General features: G+C 41.0%; 1 protein-coding gene across 3 annotated transcripts; it reads left to right on the top strand.

Annotated features, from left to right (window-relative positions):
• The first annotated feature begins 7,978 nt into the window (after window positions 1–7,978).
• On the top strand, window positions 7,979–20,067 carry etf1a (eukaryotic translation termination factor 1a). 3 transcript variants are annotated; one of them, XM_017703780.2, is made up of 11 exons: window positions 7,979–8,125; window positions 8,760–8,882; window positions 11,392–11,567; window positions 12,068–12,207; window positions 13,709–13,847; window positions 14,023–14,213; window positions 15,977–16,106; window positions 16,328–16,501; window positions 17,819–17,883; window positions 18,101–18,248; window positions 19,219–20,067. In XM_017703780.2, the coding sequence occupies exons 2-11, from the start codon at window positions 8,797–8,799 to the stop codon at window positions 19,299–19,301; spliced, it is 1,332 nt and encodes a 443-aa protein (XP_017559269.1). In that variant the 5' UTR covers window positions 7,979–8,125; window positions 8,760–8,796; the 3' UTR covers window positions 19,302–20,067. The 3 variants fall into 3 exon arrangements, with proteins under 3 accessions (XP_017559269.1, XP_037398918.1, XP_017559270.1); XM_037543021.1 differs by lacking the exon at window positions 7,979–8,125 and adding an exon at window positions 8,300–8,529; XM_017703781.2 differs by lacking the exon at window positions 7,979–8,125 and adding an exon at window positions 9,981–10,015.
• Window positions 20,068–20,516: the final 449 nt, after the last annotated feature.

Here is a 20,516-nt window from a genome sequence, read left to right on the forward strand (position 1 = left end):
ACCTGATACACTTGTTTCTATGCCAGCCTTGGAATATACAAATACATGTGAGAACATTTCCCTGCTGGATTATTGAACTATTTGCTTCTAATACAATCATTTACACCAATGGTTCTCAACCTTGGTCTTGGAGTACCCCTTGTGCACATTTTCATGTTTTTCCTGATTCTAAAACACACTTGTTGCAACTAATCTGCTAATGACCAAACTCTTCTTGAGGTGAAGTGGACACGTTAGCAGGAAAACACAATATTATGCAGACTAGAGGGTACTCTAGGACCAAGGTTGGGAAACTGTGAATTACACTGTTCTTTATGTTAAAAATAAATTAAACTACTATATTTCTCTCATTTGTAGGAGTTAAAATTGTTTTTGCGACTCAAAAGATTCTTCTGAGTGTATTAGAGCTGGAGGATGCAAGGGCAAGCTGAAGAACAGAGGAGAGGGAACTAAGGAAGAATCCAGGTGAACTCACGAAGTTGCGCTTCGAGGCCTCAAAAACAGTCACCAAATTAAACTCCATGCCAAGGCGTCTTGTAAAGTGCTGCAGTTTTAAAACCATTTCTAGAAAATCAGATTTCAGTGTTTTCTCTATGTAAGCTAATAGGCTTAAAACATAAGCTCAGTTTAAAACTTGTAGTAGAACAGTGTGCTGCAGGGGTATTTCACAACCAGGACCACAAAACACTGGTTTAGAGTGGGCTAGATGTCAATGAAACTGTGAATGGAATCGGGAGTTTATTGGTAGACATTGTAAAAAACTGCATGGTCATACATGCACAAAATAGCCCAACTAAGCACTTCTAGTCTGATTTCTGAGCTAAATCAAGAGGTTTGTCTAAGTTATAAGTTTAAGTACTAGTTCATGTGTATTACGTGCACAGCAGCATAGTTGATATTAAAAGGCATAGAAAACTGAATGTTCCTTGCTTTCCTTAATAAAAGAGTTTGATGTAGTGTGTTAACATGGTACCATTCACTTTCCAATCCATACAGTCCGGTATGAAGAATAAGCTGTAAAAACAACCTTTGTCCATATCATGGAAAACAGAATGATCTTGCTCTTTTGAAACAAGAGTATGGTCTAGCACAGGCATGTCAAACTGGGGACCTTTTGGGCCAAAGCGCTATAGATGATAGCATTTACCCTCATCTAATGCTCTGAATTCAGTTCATGAAGGCCTTGCTTATTAGCTAGTGACCTGAATCAGTGTGTTTAACTGGGTAATGTGCTGAAGTCGGCAGTGGTTTGGCCTTCCAGGGCTGGAGCGTGACACATGAGATCTAGTATGTAAACTTTCATGAAGTTTCAAAGTGTACCATCTACTTCCCAGTAGATTAAGTCCATATACGGTGTTCAAGCTGCAAAAATGTCCAATTTTGAATGCACTGTTTTTGCGATGTCACAAAAACCAACACACATACACTATATATCCAAAAGTATTCACTCACCCATCCAAATCACTGAATTTGGTTGTTCCAATCAATTCCATGGCCACAGGTGTATAAAACAAAGCACCTCAGCATGCACACTGCTTCTACAAATATTTGTGTAAGAATGGGTCGCTCAGTGAATTCCAGCATGGTACTGTGATAGGATGCCACCTGTGCAACAAGTCCAGTCATGAAATTTCCTCGCTGCTAAATATTCCACAGTCAACTGTCAGTGGTATTTTAACAAAGTGGAAGTGAGTGGGAACGACAGCAACTCAGCCACAAAGCAGTAGGCCATATAAATTGACAGGGTGGGGTCAGCAGATGCTGAGGCGCATAGTGCGCAGAGGTCTGCAACTTTCTACAGAGTCAATAGCTACAGACCTCCAAACTTCATGTGGCCTTTAGATTAGTTCAAGAACAGTGCATAGGGAGCTTCATGGAATATGTTTCCAAGGCCGAGCAACTGCATCCAAGACTTATTTCACCAAGCGCAATGCAAAACGTCAGATGCAGTGGTGTAAAGTGCCGCCACTGGACTCTAGAGCAGTGGAGACGTGTTCTCTAGCGTGATGAATCACGCTTCTCCATCTGGCAGTCCGATGGATGAGTCTCGGTTTGGTGGTTGCCAAGAGAACGGTACTTGTCTTACTGCATTGTGCCAAGTGTAAAGTTTGGTGGAGGGGGGATTATGGTGTAAAGTTTTGTTTTCAGGAATTGGGCTCAGCCCCTTAGTTCCATTGAAAGAAATTAATGCTTCAGCAGACCAAGAGATTTCGGACAATTTCATGCTCCAACTTTGTAGGAACAGTTTGGGGATGATCCCTTATTGTACAACATGACTGTGCACCACTGCACAATGCACAGTCCACAAAGACATGTATGAGTGAGTTTGACTGGCCGGCACAGAGTCCAGATCTCAACCCAACTTGATAGAACACCTTTGGGATGAATTAATGAATTAGAGCGGAGACTGCAAGCCAGGCCTTCTTGTCCAGCACCAGTGTCTGACTTCACAAATGTATATACATACACATACAATACATACAATCCAATATATATATATATTGGAGTTCAGGGACTAAAACAAAATCAAAGGAAAATGTAGGATATGTGCCCTTTAACTACAACATGAAATAATGCCTCTTTCATGATGCACCTAAGTATGAGTTTTCCTCCTCTATAAAAAACACATTGCCAAGCTTACTAAAGCTGACACGGTGGTATTCCTCTTTTACACTCTAGCTGCAGTAGCAATGCAATTATACAAAAATGCTGGGCTTGAAGCCTTCCTTTTTATGGCTCTACATAAAAATAGACTCCAGTGATTACAGCTTTTACAGCATGTTTGTTTTGACTGTCATGACACATGCAGTGATGCAGAAAGTGCCACAAAATGTAGCACAAAATGTCACCGTCAGTATGAGTATGAGTGATCTAAGTGTTTAGATGTCCAAATCTGTCTTAATTAGTCTGACCAGTATCCACCTGGTGTTTTAATCGTGCTAACCTTAGGTGAACTATGACCATTAAACCATGCTGCTTATATCATCATATTTTAGTCAGAGCAGGAGACATACATAGACTTACATTCAACAAGTGGTGTACATGTAAACATAATTAAACATTACTGATAATCTCACATAAGCTCCAAGTACTGACATGAGAGATTATATCATTACTGTAGATAGGAATGATTGTTGTGCTGCATCTGTGATGGTACATTCCACCTTGTAAAACCCCTGCTGATTTACTGCTTTCTGCCTCCAACTTCATGATTCAGTGAAATGTGTAACTACAAAGCTATTTTTGAAGTTTGGGTAAAGGTGAACACACTCATGCCCAGACCTGTGAATTAAGGCTGTTATATTCTATTTTACAAATAAGTGTGGTCCGATTGTTCCCCTTGTAAGTGTGTAATAGGCAAAGCTCATTTTACATGTAGGAAATGCAATATGCTGTTTATGTACACTAGCAGTGTCATGGTTGGCTCCTCCCACTACTCCATGTGCTCCTTTGTTTTGGTCTTCCATGTGTGTTTGTTTTGGTTTTGTCCTGCCCCGTTTGGTTACTCCGCCCCTGATTGTTTTCACCTGACCCTCGTTATCTCTGTGTATTTAAGCCCTGTGTTGGCTGCTCTTTGTTTGATGTCTTGGTCTCTGTTTGTTGTTTGATTCTCTGTTTGCTGTGTTTATTCTGGTTTATGTCATATCTGCCCCCGATCTATCCGTGTTGGCTCCATGACCCCTGATCAACATGTCCCAACCCACCAAGTTGGAGACAGCAAATCCCCTGGCTGAGGGAACACAAGCCTCGTCGGTCTCGTAAGAAGGCGAAAGACCTTCCCGCCTTGTGTCCGGACGACGAGACCTCGGGTAAGCGTCTTGGGTCTGCCCGTCTTGAGTGCCGCTGCAGGGAGGAGCGACCTGCAGCGCAAGACGTGGTCAGACGGTTGGAACATGCAGAAAACCCCTATGTAGGTACTCGGCTCGTTCGCAAGCGCCACTGCGAGCTGCCTATAGCTCGAGTGAGCCTTGGGAACGGCCGAGTGGGTCCCGTGTCTGTGTTCCTCCAGGTTGGAGCCGCTGTACCCAGTCGGACTTCCAATTCCGTGGCCACGCCCCGCGGCAAGCCTGATTCCGTGGCCGCACCCCGCGGCAAGCCTGCGCCTCCGGACCCGCCGCCAGTCGCCGCCCCCCAGTGGACGTCGTAGCAGACCCGCCTGCCCCAGTGGACGTCGTAGCAGGCCCGCCTGCCCCCATGGACTTTACAGCCCCTTTGTTCCCGTTCATCCCGCCCTCGCCAGTGTCTGTTCCCCGTGGGCCTCCCGTGTCTCCTGTCTGTTCCTTCGTTTTTGCCCTCTTCTGTCCCTGGTGTGGTTTTGTTCCCTACTGTTGTCTGTGCCCGTTCCCGTTCCTGTTGTGGTTCCTGTTTCTCCTTTTGTTTCTGTTCCAGTGTCTGTCTTGGTGCCTGTTCCCCTGTCTTTTGCGTGGTCTGTGGTTCGTTCTTGTCTTCCTCGTCCTGTTTCTCCGGTTATCTCTCGTTCAGTGTCGTTCTTGTGTTGTGTCCTCGTTTAGTTTCGTCTGTTCCTGTGTCTGGTGTCTCCGTCTGTTCCTTGTGCCCGTTTCTGCTCCGGCTTCTGTTTGTGTGCCTGTTCATGTTCAGTGTTCTCCTGCTTCTGCTTCTGTGTCTGTGCCTGGCTCTGTCTAGTTTGGTTCTGTCCTTGTTTTTGGTCGTTTGTTTGGTTTTGTTTGGCGCGCCTAGGTTGGGGGGGGGGGGAGGTTGTCTGTCACGGTTGGCTCCTCCCACTACTCCATGTGCTCCTTTTGTTTTGGTCTTCCATGTGGGTTTGTTTTGGTTTGTCCTGCCCCTGATGTTCACCTGTTATCCCTGTATATTTAAGCCCTGTTTGCCTCTTGTGTTTGCTGGTCTTTGTTTGTCTCTTTGTTTTTTATTCTGGTTTGTCATATCTGCCCCCAATCTATCCATATTGGCTCTATGACCCTGGACTGTCTTGACTACGACCCTGGATTTGCCCTTAATAAATCTCACTTATCTCAGCGTATGCGGAGCGAGGAGGCGGCCACATTACAAGCAGGCAAAAGTTTGGAATCACTTTCTATAATGACCTGGGCTACACAATCAGAATAGGCAGATTTTTGCTCACATTTGTGCAGATTTATCACAATTTCACATTGTAAACATCATGAGGCAGGTAAGAGCTGTTGTTGCTACACCTATACCACAATGTTGAAGCATAATTTTCCATGACTCATATTTCTAAACAAAATTGACTTATTTTTGAAGTAGAACTTTATTACATGTTCTTTAAATAGGCAACTGTAGGCAATGGGCAAAAACAAAATTACATTAATGTAAATGTGCCATAACTTTTGCACAGGCCACATTTATCTATATTGTTTTTTCCAATATGTTAAGTTTAGCAAATAGTAATCATGTAATAAATATGCATTTAAATGTTCTTTATAGGGGACGTGTTAACTTATTTTCACTTAAATTTAGCACAACATCCAATTTGACAAGGGGTGTCAACTTTTGCATACAACTGTACATATTGTACCTTTTAGTAAAAGCTTTTCATTTTTCAAAACATTATCACTTTTATACCAGAGCAATTTTGGACCTTTGCACTGCTGGAAATTTTTTTTTTTTTTTTTATTTTTTTTTTTGGTTAATTTTGCAGAAAATCTTGAACTATACACTGGATATAACGTAGTGTCTCGTTGTTACACAGTTCACTTTTTTCCACTAGATCATTCAACCGTGAGAATGAAATCCATAAAACAAGTATTTTGATGGCTTTTGCATAATAGTCGGTCTCTTGTTAAATTGCTGGCAATAACATCAGAACAGAGGAACTAGCAAAAGTGCATACTGTCCTGAGCTCTGCATTCACATGCTAAATTATAACATTTTACTGCTGTTATATTAGATATGCTATTTTAAATGATTTGAAACAAGTAGCAGGTTGTGGCTTTGCACCCTCACTTCTCATTCCTACAAAAACCTGTTAGAACTGCTTCCATCAGAGGCACTGACCTCCCCCATAAAAAGAGCACATTTATGCATCCCTGGGTGAGGGCCATCATCTCAGATGCCTCCTACCCAGCTCATGTCCTGTTCTACTGTTTTCCCTCTGGTAAATTCTTCTGAAGCATCAGTGTGCATCATCCACCACAGAAACAGCTTCTCCTCCCAGGCCATCAGTGCTCTTAACAGTTTACATTGTTTTTGACTCAATCTCCCTATTTGTATTGTACATTTTGCAATTTGTACTTTTTCTGCACTAGTACATGTAGCTCAGTCCAGCTAGTAAATTGCTACATGTGTATATACTGTTTTGACAGAATATATATATATATATATATATATAAAAAATGCAGCGCTAAACTGTATTATTCATTAGTTTACTGTTAATGTTACCCTACATTGTATTCTTTACATAGTAGTGAATCATACAGACTTCTTCAGTGTACCTTATTTATTATTGCCAGTCATCTGCACTGTTTGGTGTAATTTCTGTAACTGTTGTGCTGTTGCAGTAAAGGAATTTTTACTGTGTTTTTGAATGCCCTGTATTTTGTATACATACAACAATAAACCAGTCCTGAATCTTGAAAGGGAATAATGGCCTTCAGCATTTGGCTGTGAAGTCTGATAAATCTGCAGGCAATAATTGGCTGTAAAAAATTCACTGGAGGCCCTAAAACAGTTGCTTGGTACCAGATTGTGGCAGATTGCTACCTTTCAAGCTGAAAATGTACCCTTAAAACTCCCCATCCTTTTGGATCTAATGGCCAGGAACCTTGCGCACTAGACCAGAGCAAAAGCTGTCAGCCAAATCCTCAGGGTCCTGCCAAACAGTCTTGTTTCCAACACACCTGAAGGCAGGTACAGTGCATTTTGCAGCACCGTGATGTGCAAGCAACTGGAACCAAACAAAAATGCACTGTGAGAACCTGAGGGGAGGTACAAAAAATGATCACGATTCACAAAAACAGATGCACAGGTTACAGCATTTGCACCACCAGCATGTATGTAGGCAACAGGCCCCATGAAAAATCAGAACTCCTGCAGTGAGAACTGGCAATGTTAATATAACAGACTGTTAGACAGGAATTTACCATACACTCCAGGCAAGAGCAGTCAAGGGACAGAGGACTGCATAGATGTCTACTTAATAAAGATGTTACATTTTCAAAAATGGGAAAAGTGTACATTCAGAAAAGTGAATTTACATTAAATACTGTGTCACTGATGCGCCCCTCACTCTGATTTCTCTCATTTGCCGTCTTCCTTGGAAATCATGAAATGTGAAAAAATGTAAACAGTAATATCTCATTCATACTTGGTTTCAGATTTGTTTTTGTTTTGTGACATACTGATATATAAATTGGAAGTTAGATAAATTAGAGTGGTTGAAAATGCAAGCTTGCTGTGTAAGGTCATATATATATATATATATATATATATATATATATATATATATATATATATATATATATATATATATATATATGTGTGTGTGTGTGTGTGTGTGTGTGTGTGTGTGTTTATAGTAACAAAATATGAACAATGTGAACAAAACAACTACATACATATTGACAACACATGTCAGCCTTCTATCCAGCTTAGATTTTCACATGAAGTGGAAACATTTCCGCCAGAAAGGGATGTGATGATGCAGCGGGGATTTCTCCCAGCGGAGCAAGTGAAGTGAACAAAAACGCTTTACACCAACATTTACCAAAGTCATCTGAAGAGCCGGTGAAAGTGTCGAGTGCAGGGTAAACCAGGGAGAGAGACTACATTTCAGCCACGGTGTGAAACAGAACTGTGATGACGAATCTCTCTGGTTTATATCATCATAACCATGGCTGACGAGAGTAGTGAACTACATTTCCCAGCTCTCCCGCGGCACATGGGTTTGACGTAAATCCGCTGACGCGCTTAACGGACTCGAATTTGTACCAATCAGGGGCTGCTGGGTCGCAGTTTCTACCAGCGTTTCTAGGAAGTGAAAAATAGGAAAATTATAATCCCTCCTCCCACATGTGAGCCCTCTTTTTGCACCACGCGCCGTCGGTAAGGGACGGAACCGGCAGGGAGGCAACGTCACACCGCGGTCCGGTGAAAACAACGAAGAGGAGCGGCGGAGCCTCTGTGGCAGGTACGGTGGTCTTGTTTTAAATTCGTTTACCCTCCCCTAAACCCCTTTACAGACATCGACGTACCCGAGTCGAGTCGGCGCGGAATGGTCGACGAGGCTGGAGTCAGCTTCTTGTTCAGATTTCCCCCTTCCACCTTAAATGGTGCATTCAGTCGCCAGCGTGTTAACGTTAACGTTTAAGGCGGAACGGGACAATTCGAACAAGAAGCTGTGGAGTATGGAGATTCTTTAAGGTCGGCTGGACATGAGTGGCTTTACGCTGTTTGCGAGGCCAGCGAGGTAGATTTGCGGGAGTTGGATGGACTCTAGGGCCCTAGGAGAAGAAACAAGAAGAAGGTGGAGCGAAGGGCCTAGATTTGCACTGCGTTCTAACACCCTCGGTCTGGGCTTTTTTAGTTCGTCAGGTAAGCTCTTCCGCGAGCTAGCAAGCTAACTTGAACTGCGCCGTTTGAAAAAGCAACGGACGCGAATGAGCAACTCCACTGAGCTCAGGCCCGCTTCAGCGGGACCAGTGCGAAGCTTTGAGGACATGTGACGTTACCTTCTGTATTTTAAGCTTTGACTTCTGAATGCGCTTGTAACGTAGGGTTAAAATGAGCTTTCGTGCTCCTTTCCCCTCTTCTTGTTTTTTCAGGTGCCGAAGCGATTAACGTTAACTTACAGCAGGGAAGATGGCGGACGACCCCAGCGCCGCGGACAGGAACGTGGAGATCTGGAAAATTAAGAAGCTGATCAAAAGTTTGGAGGCGGCCAGAGGGTATGTCTACATTTCACCCCCTTATTGATGTATTTACGGCGCAGAACAAATTCGAGGCCCTCTCAGTCTCGTTAGCTGGAGGGTTTTAGCCGGCGGACTGACGACGGATGTCCAGCTTGCTAAGTGGCTAGCTAGCTGGTTAGCCGGGCCTTGGGAGGAGTAACGTTAGAGAAGCCGGCAGACGAGGCGAAACTCTGCAACTCCCAGGCTCTGCGTTTTTCTGGTTTTTAGCTCATAAAGGCAGCGTATTAGTTCTGGTGTTTCGAGAGTTGTGTTTGGGAAGACGTAGGTTAATGCTGCCTCCGCCATTCCGCCCCCTTAAACTAACCGACAAAGGGCCACGGCGAATGAGGGCTTTACGTTAACGGTTTCTCTTGAGGAGTGCGCTCATAGGACGGCGCCGTTAGCGTATAATCATTCATGGTTTCTCTTACTGACGATGGTGGAAATCCCGTTAGTGAGCTGTCACTGTCGAGAAATAACTCTAGTATCTCTTACATCGGTGTTTCTTGTGTCTATGAGCTTCTCTGGTTTTACAGAGACGTTAATGTTTTGGATTACAGATTCAGACCCGCTTATTGCCATTCCAGAGCATGTACTTCTGAAAGGGAACAAAATGAGCTGCTTGGCTCCTGGTTCGGGTAGCATCCATACAAACAAAACGCACAGTAAACGCCATTTAAAAACTAAATAGGCAAATTAGTATATAATGTAAGTGTAAAGTAAGCACAGTGTGGTTGGACAACAAAAGACAACACGACAACCATCACAAAAAAAAAACAACCTTGGCATAAGCTAGCTCTGCTGATCTTACTTGTTTGTGTAATTTAGTTTATCCTCTTACAGAGATTTATTGTAATGTGTTGTAATTTGGATCCAAGGTGTGTTTATGCCCAAGTGTCGTTTGTGATGGTTGATAATGGCACCATGCACTGTTGAGCATGTCCGCTATTATGCACCCCATGTGTGTAAATGCAATGTCAGCGTGACTGCTTGCATGGCCTTGTGTGTGTGTGTGTGTGTGTGTGTGTGTGTGTGTGTGTTCTTTCTTTCATTCTTCCTTCAATCTTTTCACCTCCTCCCTTAACCTCTTGACAGGTAGTTATGGCTGAGGACACAATGTGTCACAACAGGTTAGTCCTTCATTCAAGGACAGGCATTGTTTGTGTGGTTGCCCTTTGAGTGTCGGTAATTTGATACTACACATTTCATTTGATTACTGATTTTTATGCTTTTGGAAGAGAATAAGACTTCAGACTGTCACTTTTGGCCTTTTGTTAGACAACTTTTGAACCTTTTTCTGAGCATGTAATTGACATAGTCTGACTGCCTTGTGTGTGAATGGACCCACAGCATTTCCCTTTCTTCCTAAGTTGACCTTGTATGTGTGTGTTGGCACAGATCTGTGTTCTGTGATCTGCATTCCCTCTCGTCTGGGGAAGTGATGGCACCAACATGATCCTGTTTGTCCATTCTCAGATTGTGTGAATAACAAACAACGACTTTGATATCTATCCTCTGTTGTTACAGCAACTGAATTAGTGTTTTGCTTAGCTAGCTGTATAAGTAGTCATAGTTGTTATGGCAAAAAAATTAGGTTTTGCAAGATTAATTTAACTTGGCCCAAACCAGCATTGCGTGAAGCCCAAATGTTGATTTCTATCCATTTTGCGTTTACAGTAGCTAAACTCTGTTATTCCACCCTGAAGCACCTGTAGCTCCAAAATAACACTGTAACTGTCAGATGTTGAATATCAACAACTGATTATGCCCAAAGCTGTTGACAAAATAAGTGTGTTTCTAGATTAAATTGGGTAGATCTCCATTGCCTCACTACATATTTTCATGTAACTGCTAAATACATTACGGTGGTGAAATCTGGGGAGTGTAGTTAATAGTATTCTATAAAAAAAAAAAAAAAAATGGTTTAGGGGTTTAGGTGAGTTTTCCCCTTTTCTCACATGTAATGGCAACCGGTGCACAGGGTTTTGGAATGTTTTTGTGTTCATGTTTTTGCTGAGTTGTTAGATACCATCACTATTCTTACTATAGGTATTAAAGATAGTGTTATTAATCTGATTGCTAGTTATGGCAATTCCTTTGATGAATCAAGGCACATACATGTTTCAACAGGCTTGTTTTAGCTTTATGTCTACATATGTGATTTTCAGTTTGATTTAAAAACTGTTTACTTTTAATTAAACATTAAGGTCAAGTGATTGTGAACTGTTTACATATTTCTGCCTAGTTTGTCTTGATGATTCGCATTGGCTGACTAACTTCTTGGCCAGGTTTGATTAAGAAAGTAATGGCTACTGCAAGGTTTTACTGAGATGTTGGCCTTGGTTTAATTGACATCTTAATTTTGTCAGTTTTTGCCTGTCTTCGTCTGTTGTATGTTTTAGGCTGTGTTATAAATTTAAGAACAATAAATGGCTAACCTGTTTTTTTGATTGGCAGCTGTGCTGAGACATAAATGTTTCTCTTTGTCTGTCTCTTTGTCATTCAGTAATGGGACCAGTATGATTTCATTGATCATCCCTCCTAAGGATCAGATCTCCAGAGTGGCCAAGATGCTGGCTGATGAGTTTGGGACAGCCTCCAATATCAAAAGCAGAGTTAACAGACTGTCAGTGCTGGGAGCCATCACTTCAGTACAGCAGAGACTCAAACTGTACAACAAAGGTGGGTTGTGTATGAGTGAGTTTGTGGTGGTCACTAGTTGGGGTGCTATACTCATATATATAATTTTTTTTTTTTTTCCTGAGATGTTTTGCAGGTCACTGGGGTGTTATTTTACATAGTAGAAGTCCAAAGTATTGGCATTTAATTTTTGTTCCTTAATATAACCAGGTGGCTTTCAGTGGGAAGATGCATTTTTTTATTTTATTTTTTTTTGATAAAATACTAGCAGCCGTTATGTATGTGCATTATGTATGTGTCTTTGTGTACATGTCTGTGTAAATTCAAATGTCGATACAGGTCAAAACAAAGCAATACTCAAACTCTGACATTTAACGCAAACAATTTTATTTATAAGCCCAAAAGAGTCTATTCTAAGCTTGGTCAAGCTTGGTATTGTTGAAAAGATTGTAGTAATCAGCTTTTGTCTCATTTAACCCTTTCCCGATTCAGTTCTAATGTTAGTGTCACATTGTGCTTATGATTGCCTTTTCTTTTTGCAGTGCCCCCTAATGGTCTTGTAGTGTACTGTGGAACCATTGTGACAGAGGAGGGCAAAGAGAAGAAAGTCAACATTGACTTTGAGCCTTTCAAACCCATCAATACCTCGCTCTACCTCTGTGACAACAAATTTCACACCGAGGTAAGTAGTGCAATAGGTGTGTGCTTGTTAAGGAGAGGGAGATAATTAACATATCGATGTGTGAGTGAGTGTAAAGTTTACTCATGTCTGTGAGAATGTTTGTAAACATGGTTAAATGAGAGATGCAAACTAGTCGTCTAAGCACAATACACTGGCTTGACTCTGCTTACCCATGTAACCACATGAATGTAAAGAGGAAATGTTTATATGGATGGGCATCTGTAGGCAAGTTTCCACTTGACAGTGGTTGTGCAGCATTGTCAAAGTCATTGTCAGCTTTGTCCTTACTTCTCACAACAGAAGCTATTGATAAGGGAAGACTTAGAGTTCCTGTAGGTCAGGTTGTCGATTTTATCACTAACATTGCTGCAGGCAACAGAATTAACACTCATTAAATTTCAAACTGTACAAAACTGTAGAAAATGCTAATAAACTGTACTATGTAATATATAATAATCTTTGCAACTGCTAAGTACATGATTGTAGAGGTTGGACAGTAGTATGTGGCTGTATATTTCTAGTTTCATGTAACATGTCATTTGCTAAAAGAAAACAAATATGGCTCGTCATCTCATCACTTTCTTTCATGTGATGTAAATGAGAAATGCAGATGTCAAACTAATCGAACATTTGTTGCCATCTTATCAATGTCATTAATGATGATGATGTAGTTTTTGCAGCTCTGCTTGAGAGCAACATATGCTATTGTTGATTGGAGAGGACTCATTTAATCAGTTAAGCTTATTTTCTTGGTGATTGATTAGTGTAGATTATATAGAATCAGTAAAAGGGGGCTGTGATCTTGTTCAACAAATAAGACGAGTAGTTGTTCAGTTTGATTGCAGTGGTACCACAAGTTGTTACACAGAAAATGGCTGTGCTTAAACTTATTTGTTGAGAGCTTGTTCAATTGCTGCACTCAGCTGATTCATTGAATAAGCATGTTGTTGTAGAGTCAATATACATTTTATCTCCAGCAGTTTTCTGGTGTATGCCTTCTGAATGAAAACTCAAGCTATACAGAACTATGACCATGCAAAGTCATGCCGTCTTGTCCCTGTGCTGTTATGGTTCTTATCTGTTTATAAACACTCATGAATGAGTTCACCCTCAGGAGTCAACACCTATGGTGGGACTACAGTCAGGTTATGTGGTCAGTAGCAGTCCAAGATGTGAAGCTCACTTAGTTGTTTTAACAAAGAACAATCTACAGAGAAAGAACACTCAAATTGTAAGGGAGCTTGTTTACAGTAGACACCCATTTTTGCTTTAAGAGTAATGTGCTCATCTCTAGGCTTTAGACAGCTAGAACCTTTGTCCATGGCTGTTACCAGCTGTGTTCAGCTGTTTCGGGGCCAGCAGAGGCTTCTACATACAGTTTTAGGCCCCTGACTTTTTCACCCCCATCAGTCTGCTTCCTTGTGTTTTGGCAGTATACACAATTGTTTGTTTTACACACACTGTCTGCTCATAACATTTGTTTCTTTCTTCACCCTTGTAGGCTCTGACGGCGTTGTTGTCAGATGACAGTAAGTTTGGCTTCATAGTGATTGATGGTAGTGGCGCACTATTCGGGACCTTACAGGGAAACACTAGAGAAGTACTGCACAAATTTACAGTGGACCTTCCCAAAAAACACGGTACTAGAAACACACAACACGCACACAGACATAATGTGCTCTGCAGATTTAAATTGTAATTGATCTGGCAGCAGTGTCATCTTCCTGCAGTGACTCTCTCCTCCACTTACTTTGATCAGTAAAACCTTGTCAATCAGAAAAGCCAAGCTGATTCTCTCCTGTCTCTGCCTCTCAGGTCGAGGAGGGCAGTCTGCGCTGCGTTTTGCCAGGTTGAGAATGGAGAAGAGACATAACTACGTGCGTAAAGTGGCTGAAACAGCAGTGCAGCTTTTCGTGTCAAATGACAAGGTCAATGTGGCTGGCATGGTGCTGGCTGGATCTGCAGACTTCAAAACGGAACTCAGCCAGTCTGACATGTTTGATCCGGTAAGAGTGTAAATCATTTGGTTATGCCCACTGAGATTCTGTTTACTTGGAGTTTCTACAAATGCTTCTTTGCAGGCATGTTGGTTCATGAGCAAGCTCATTTCATGTTTAACTCCAGTCTTGGGCCTCTCTTGTGAAGCATGTTAAACCTAAAAAGGATTCCTGACAGAACTTCATCTTCACAAACCTAAGAAATGCAGCCGCAGTTAACTTGTTTTATAAAGGTGTTTCACAGCTTTCACTCTTAAGCCATGTTTAGATATAAAAGCTATGATTAATCATCATGTACATGCACATGGGATGCATGATGTTCACTAGGAACTGCCAATCTCTTGAAACATGTAATCATGTTTAATCAATAGAAATCAATCTATGTGAATTTGTTGAAACGAAAGCATTTATAAAAGTAAAGCATTTATGAAAAGCAGTGCCATTGCCATTGGTGCTTTTTGGATTAATAATTGTTAAATGTTTTTGATATCCAAGTTTCTATCTTTGAATGGCTACCATCTTGTTTGATTCACAGTTTCTCTTGTGATTGATTTAGCTGTCCATGGGTGGAGGATGGTCATCTTAGGCTTTTGCTCTTGTTGTAGTCTGAACATTTGTCGTTGTAATAATGATTCCCTTGTAATAATGATTCCCCACAGCCTCTTCCTGAGGGTTATACTCATTTTGTTCCACCTCTTTTATTGCCACACATAGAAACCTGTCCCTGTGGGTCATCTCTTTACTCACTATCAGATCAATAAATCATTTGAACTTTGTCAGGTTATTTAATCTACTTAGCCCTTCCTAAAATCCTCTGACTCATCCTGCTGTATCATACCTAGCAAAGAAGTTAAATGTCTGTGTCCTTTACCTCCTCCTAGCTTAGTCACATGCTTCATGTTGTGGACCAGAATCGCTTAGCAGCTCTTGCCTGTTCCCAAGGCCTACAAACCTCACCCCAGCATGTGCAGTGATTCTATAAAAACAGCCAGATCCTCTAAAATGCAGGTTCTCTCACCTCAAGGGGAGCTTGAGCAGTCATCGTGCTTCTGTCCTTCACCCACATAATCAAAATCATTTTCCTTCTCTGAACGTCCGGGTTTCTTCATCTAGTGTGTCTATGAAGGAGTCATTTGATTATTTACCTCTGTTCATCTGCTTTGGCTCTGAGCCCCCCTAATTTATGAAATGTTTGAACTTGAAAGTTATCCACCTTTTATTACTCCCAAATGTTCCTATGTGGTCTCTCTAAAGCTTGTCAGCTTGATCCCTCCCTTGACCTCACTGTACTTATCCAGGTGACTGTTGCTGACAAACATGTGGCCCTTTCAGCTGAGCATAGGGTCTTCTACATTCTTTGTAGACAAAGGTGCTGCATTTCCCAAATTAAATCAGTACATCATTTTGCCATTTTTGAAAGGGACACTATTGCAAATACAGGGTGCTGTCCCAAACTGTGGCCACCATAGTGTTTCTTTTAGAAAAGCTCTCACTTTTGAATCAGTATTTGCAGATCAGATTTGCAAAAATGTAGTTGATCACCAGAAACATGTTTTGGTGTCTGACAAAGCAGAGTACCACCAGTAAACATTGTGACATGCAAAAGTCATCACATTTGCCACAGACCATGTCAAGCTGTAAAATAATCTCAGACTTGCTAATGTATTTCTAATAAAAATCAACAAAATATGTTGCATAGCTTAGAACAGTAGTATCGACCATCTTCATGTGTTTGTCTTCATGATTTGTGTGTGCATGTGGTTTGGTTACAGAGGTTACAGGCAAAGGTTTTGAAGCTGGTGGATATCTCTTACGGTGGAGAGAATGGTTTCAACCAGGCCATTGAACTATCAGCTGAGGTCCTTTCCAATGTCAAATTCATTCAAGAGAAGAAGTTAATAGGTGGGTATATGTGTATATGTAAGTATCTGCATGGAGATGCTTTAAGGTGATGACTGCTTTTGTGTGTAAATTGCAAGAGAAGGATATCACTGGTAAAATTGCTTAAAGGCATTGACAAAGGCAGCAATGTTTTACTTTGGTTCTCAGTTTGATTCAGATATTGATGTTAACATTATATAGTCTGCCTGCTTTGATTAATGGCTTCTTCCTCTGACCCTCAGGTCGCTATTTTGATGAGATAAGCCAGGACACGGGCAAGTACTGTTTTGGTGTGGAGGACACACTGAAGGCGCTGGAGATGGGGGCAGTGGAGATCCTCATTGTTTACGAGAACCTGGACACCATGAGATACATCCTAAGAGTACATGGGGCAGAGGGAAACGGAGCAGAAAATGGTATATACGCACAACAGTGCGCATACACATACCCGCATTCTAGGAGATTCATCTTGTGGGTACAACAAACAAGAAGGGCTCACTTCCCCACACAGTAAGCCTAAAGTATGTCAGTGTGTACGAATACTGCGCATACATCAAAGAATAGTACTTGTCGAGTACCTTGTGCATTGAAAGAATAAGTACACTAAACAAGAAATAACATTTAGTTGCATCATAAGATATACCCCACAAGTATACTCTAGGGCAGAGAAAGCCTCACTTTTACAGACTAGAGATGCACTGACACCGCCTTTTCCATTCTAAAACCGATACATGTTCCCTGAATATTGGCTGATAACTCTGTCTAAATAGTACATAAGTCCTAAAAATCATATGGTTCTTCCTTAATATTTTATTTTGGTAATAGCTTGGTAAAAGTGTTTTCTTTGGAGATGCACGGCAGCTGGGGCTTGTGGATACGCAGGCCTGGCTAGCAGGCTGCAATGCAGACTAAACCGATGTGAAAGGCTCTCATTGCCTCAAGAGACCAGCAGCACTTTCCTTACGTCTCCCTTACATTCACTCCTGCAATGAAACACTGGACTACCGTTAACCTGGCAGATGAGTGATGACTAACAGAAACCTGATCCGTTGGGGCAAGTGGCTCTTGTTAGCATATTTTACACCCTTTGTACATTAAGTGGTGTATTTGTGACCGAGGAGTCAAACTAATGGCTCAGGAGTTCCAACTGGTAGATCACCCACTTCTTCTGCCTTTTCATGAAATACTAGCATTACAGATTTTGTTCTGAGCATTTCACTGCTGCTTGCCAACCCACACCACTGACACATTAAGTTCCATCTGCTGCAGAAATTGCTTTATGGTATCGGTACCCCATGGTATCGGTATTGGTGCAACTCTTAAGGAATTAATGTGAGATGCTGTCTATTTACAGTGTACAGAAAACTATTCACATGCACTAAGGGATAAATACAATGAGTAATTGCGCACGAGGATGGAGCAAATGGCAGTACTTGCACAGCAAGGTGTTTTCGAGACTAAGTGGAGTCAGTTACCTGAACACCATATCAGCCAGCTGTCAGGTGTCTGCTCATTGGTGTCTTACTTGCATTCATGACCCTGACCTAATTTATTGCTGGAGTTCATGTATGGAAATTTAGTTTAGAAGAAAAAAATAAGAAATTTGTGAGGCTTGAACATTGAGTTAATTTGTGTTTTCCCAAAACATAATTCTTGTGTAACACTGTCTATGAAACATCCACGAAACTCATCTCATGGATAGTTTTACTCACTCTTATTTACATTTGTTTCAGATGAGAAGACCATATATTTGACACCTGAGCAGGAGAAGGATAAGTCTCACTTCACAGACAAAGAGGTGTGTATATGTGTCTGCATTTGTTCTAGAGCAGATCTATGTTAAAGGTCATGTTTGCACTGGTCCATAAAATTACATGTCCAAGCAAGATGAGCTGTATTCTTGGAAATGAACCATGTTCTTTTTCAAGAGAGGAAAAGACAGTGCCAATTACATAGAGCTTTCTTTACTTCCATATGTTATCATATCTTCAATTTAACATTTGTTTGTATCTCAGACGGGGCAGGAGCATGAACTGATCGAGTGTATGCCATTATTGGAGTGGTTTGCTAATAACTATAAGAAATTTGGAGCCACGCTGGAGATCGTCACAGACAAGAGCCAGGAGGGTTCACAGTTTGTCAAAGGCTTTGGAGGAATTGGGGGTGAGCATACTAGCCTGTGAATTCACCTGTGTGTGCGTAGGGCAAAACTCACTTGGGTATTTTAAGCAGTTTATTTTAGTAGTAGGTTCAAAAACCTTATGCACTCAAAACTGGTTAAATCCTCATCGACTGTTTATGATATTATTATAATTGCTGTTTTTTCTATCCATAGTGCTTCTGTAAATGATTGGTGGTGCACACCATTTTATTTTTCTATCAAATCTTCAAAAGTGAATTGTAGGGTGAGCATGTGGTTATCAGAAACCTTCAGAACATGCAAGTACTTACTGTAACTTGGCTACTATTTTTGATGTTTGAACAGTACATATAAGAATGTTGGCTACTAAACGTTAATCTGGCTTGTGTTATGTTTTGTGTTATGTTATATTATGTTATGTTACTAGTTTATAAATAGCTGAGAATGACCATGCAGATCAACTCAAATAACAAAAGTGACACGAGACCTAATTTGCTAGCTATCTACACTAATTACAGCACAAACATTGTATAGTAGCAGCGAACAATATCAGGATATGCCAGTTGATGGTTAACATTCTGGTACAGAGTCAGATCTCTTGCTGTTTAGCAGTAGTGTAGTTTGCCAAATCATAGCATACCAGTGTGGTGGTAAAAAAGAATGGGTTTGTGTTTGGTTGATATTTACAGTCATGCATATTCATAGCTTTTTTTGCAAACTTGATGGGGATAAAGGTGTGAAGATGCTCCTTGGTCATTTTAGTAGTTTCTTGGGCTTAAAAATATTTAACCATTTATTGCTCAGAACAGTTTAAATGATGCTTTTAAAGTATATTTAAACTGGATGAGCTCTGAATGCAAACAATGACTTGGAGCTCTTCCACTGAAGATATGCAAGAGCTTGTAAAGCCAGTAACCCCTGAATTATTAAAAAGAGTGCCTTCACTGCATGTATGCTTTCTCTGACTTACTGAGTGTGTTCTGTCTCTCTCAGGTATCTTGCGGTACAGAGTGGATTTCCAAGGCATGGAATACCAAGGAGAGGATGATGAGTTTTTCGATTTGGATGACTACTAGGTAGTCGGGAACTGAAATGGGAAGAAAAACGAAATGAAAGAGTGAAGAAATATGGAAAGAAATGCGTATTTCTATTGCAGCAAGAGTGTGTGGACTCTAATTAACCACAAACCCACACGTAAACATGCACACACAAACACACGCAGACAGTTCCAGATGCTGAAAAGGAGGAGTTAACTGTCTGTCAATCAAATGAAGGACCGAGCCTTCATGAATTAATGAATATGCCCCTGCCTTAGAGTGCTCTTGATTGGATAGAACTTTGCCTCATTTTCTTTTTTATTCTCTTTGTCTCCCCATTGAATTAAAGCGTCAACACGTGCCCAGGATGTAACTCTGCTCTGTCCAAGGAAGAAAGTTTCTTTGGACTCACTCCTCTTATACAGAAATATATTTCTTTATATCTCTCCTTCCATCTCTTCTTTCCTTCATCAACCCATCCCTACCTCTGTCTCTCTGGGTCCTTTTTGCATTTTTTTTTTTTTTTTTTTTTTTTTTTTACTGGCAACTGCTGCTGCTGTATTTTGACAGTGGGAATTTTTTTTTTTACCTGGGTTTCTGTAGCGACTGGGGGGACAAAAAAGTATTAAATTTGAACTGCTTAAAACCAGTAGCATTTCATCTGACCTGGTTTGTTAGATTTCAGTATACAGTGCTATATATGCGGTCATACAAGTTTGAACACCCGTTTAATAAAATGTTTAACTAATTTTCTGAATGAAAATTAGTCAACGTCCTCTACAACGAATAAACTTGAACATCACAATTTTCTGTTTGCTGAGTTTACATATTGGAGATGAAATTAAATGCTGTAAATTTGCCATTTTTAGTATGTTAAGTTCATCGAATAAAGAGTAAAAGTATGTAGAAGTATGTTCTCTGTAGAGGACGTGTTAACCCACCCCCCACCCTTTTAGGCCTTGGAAAACATTTGACTGGGGGAGATCCAACTTTTGCGTATAGTCACTGTCCCAGGAAAAGCAAATGTCTTAAAGGTTAACTTTACAGAAGAGGGCAAAACTTTACTATAAATGTACGTTAATGTTAAGATATTTAGCAATTTCGGAGCTTTTCTTCTGGTGCAGTCATTGTGAAGTTTTCACAGAATGTAAAGGGCAGCTGCTGAGCTTAAAGTATGCAGAAACTACAAAGAATTGAGGCTTCTTTTCGTGGACAGTGACAGTATGAACGTATATATGGGATATTTTCATTTTT

Source organism: Pygocentrus nattereri, chromosome 11 (genome assembly GCF_015220715.1).
Source record: "Pygocentrus nattereri isolate fPygNat1 chromosome 11, fPygNat1.pri, whole genome shotgun sequence".
Taxonomy (NCBI): Eukaryota; Metazoa; Chordata; class Actinopteri; order Characiformes; family Serrasalmidae; genus Pygocentrus; species Pygocentrus nattereri.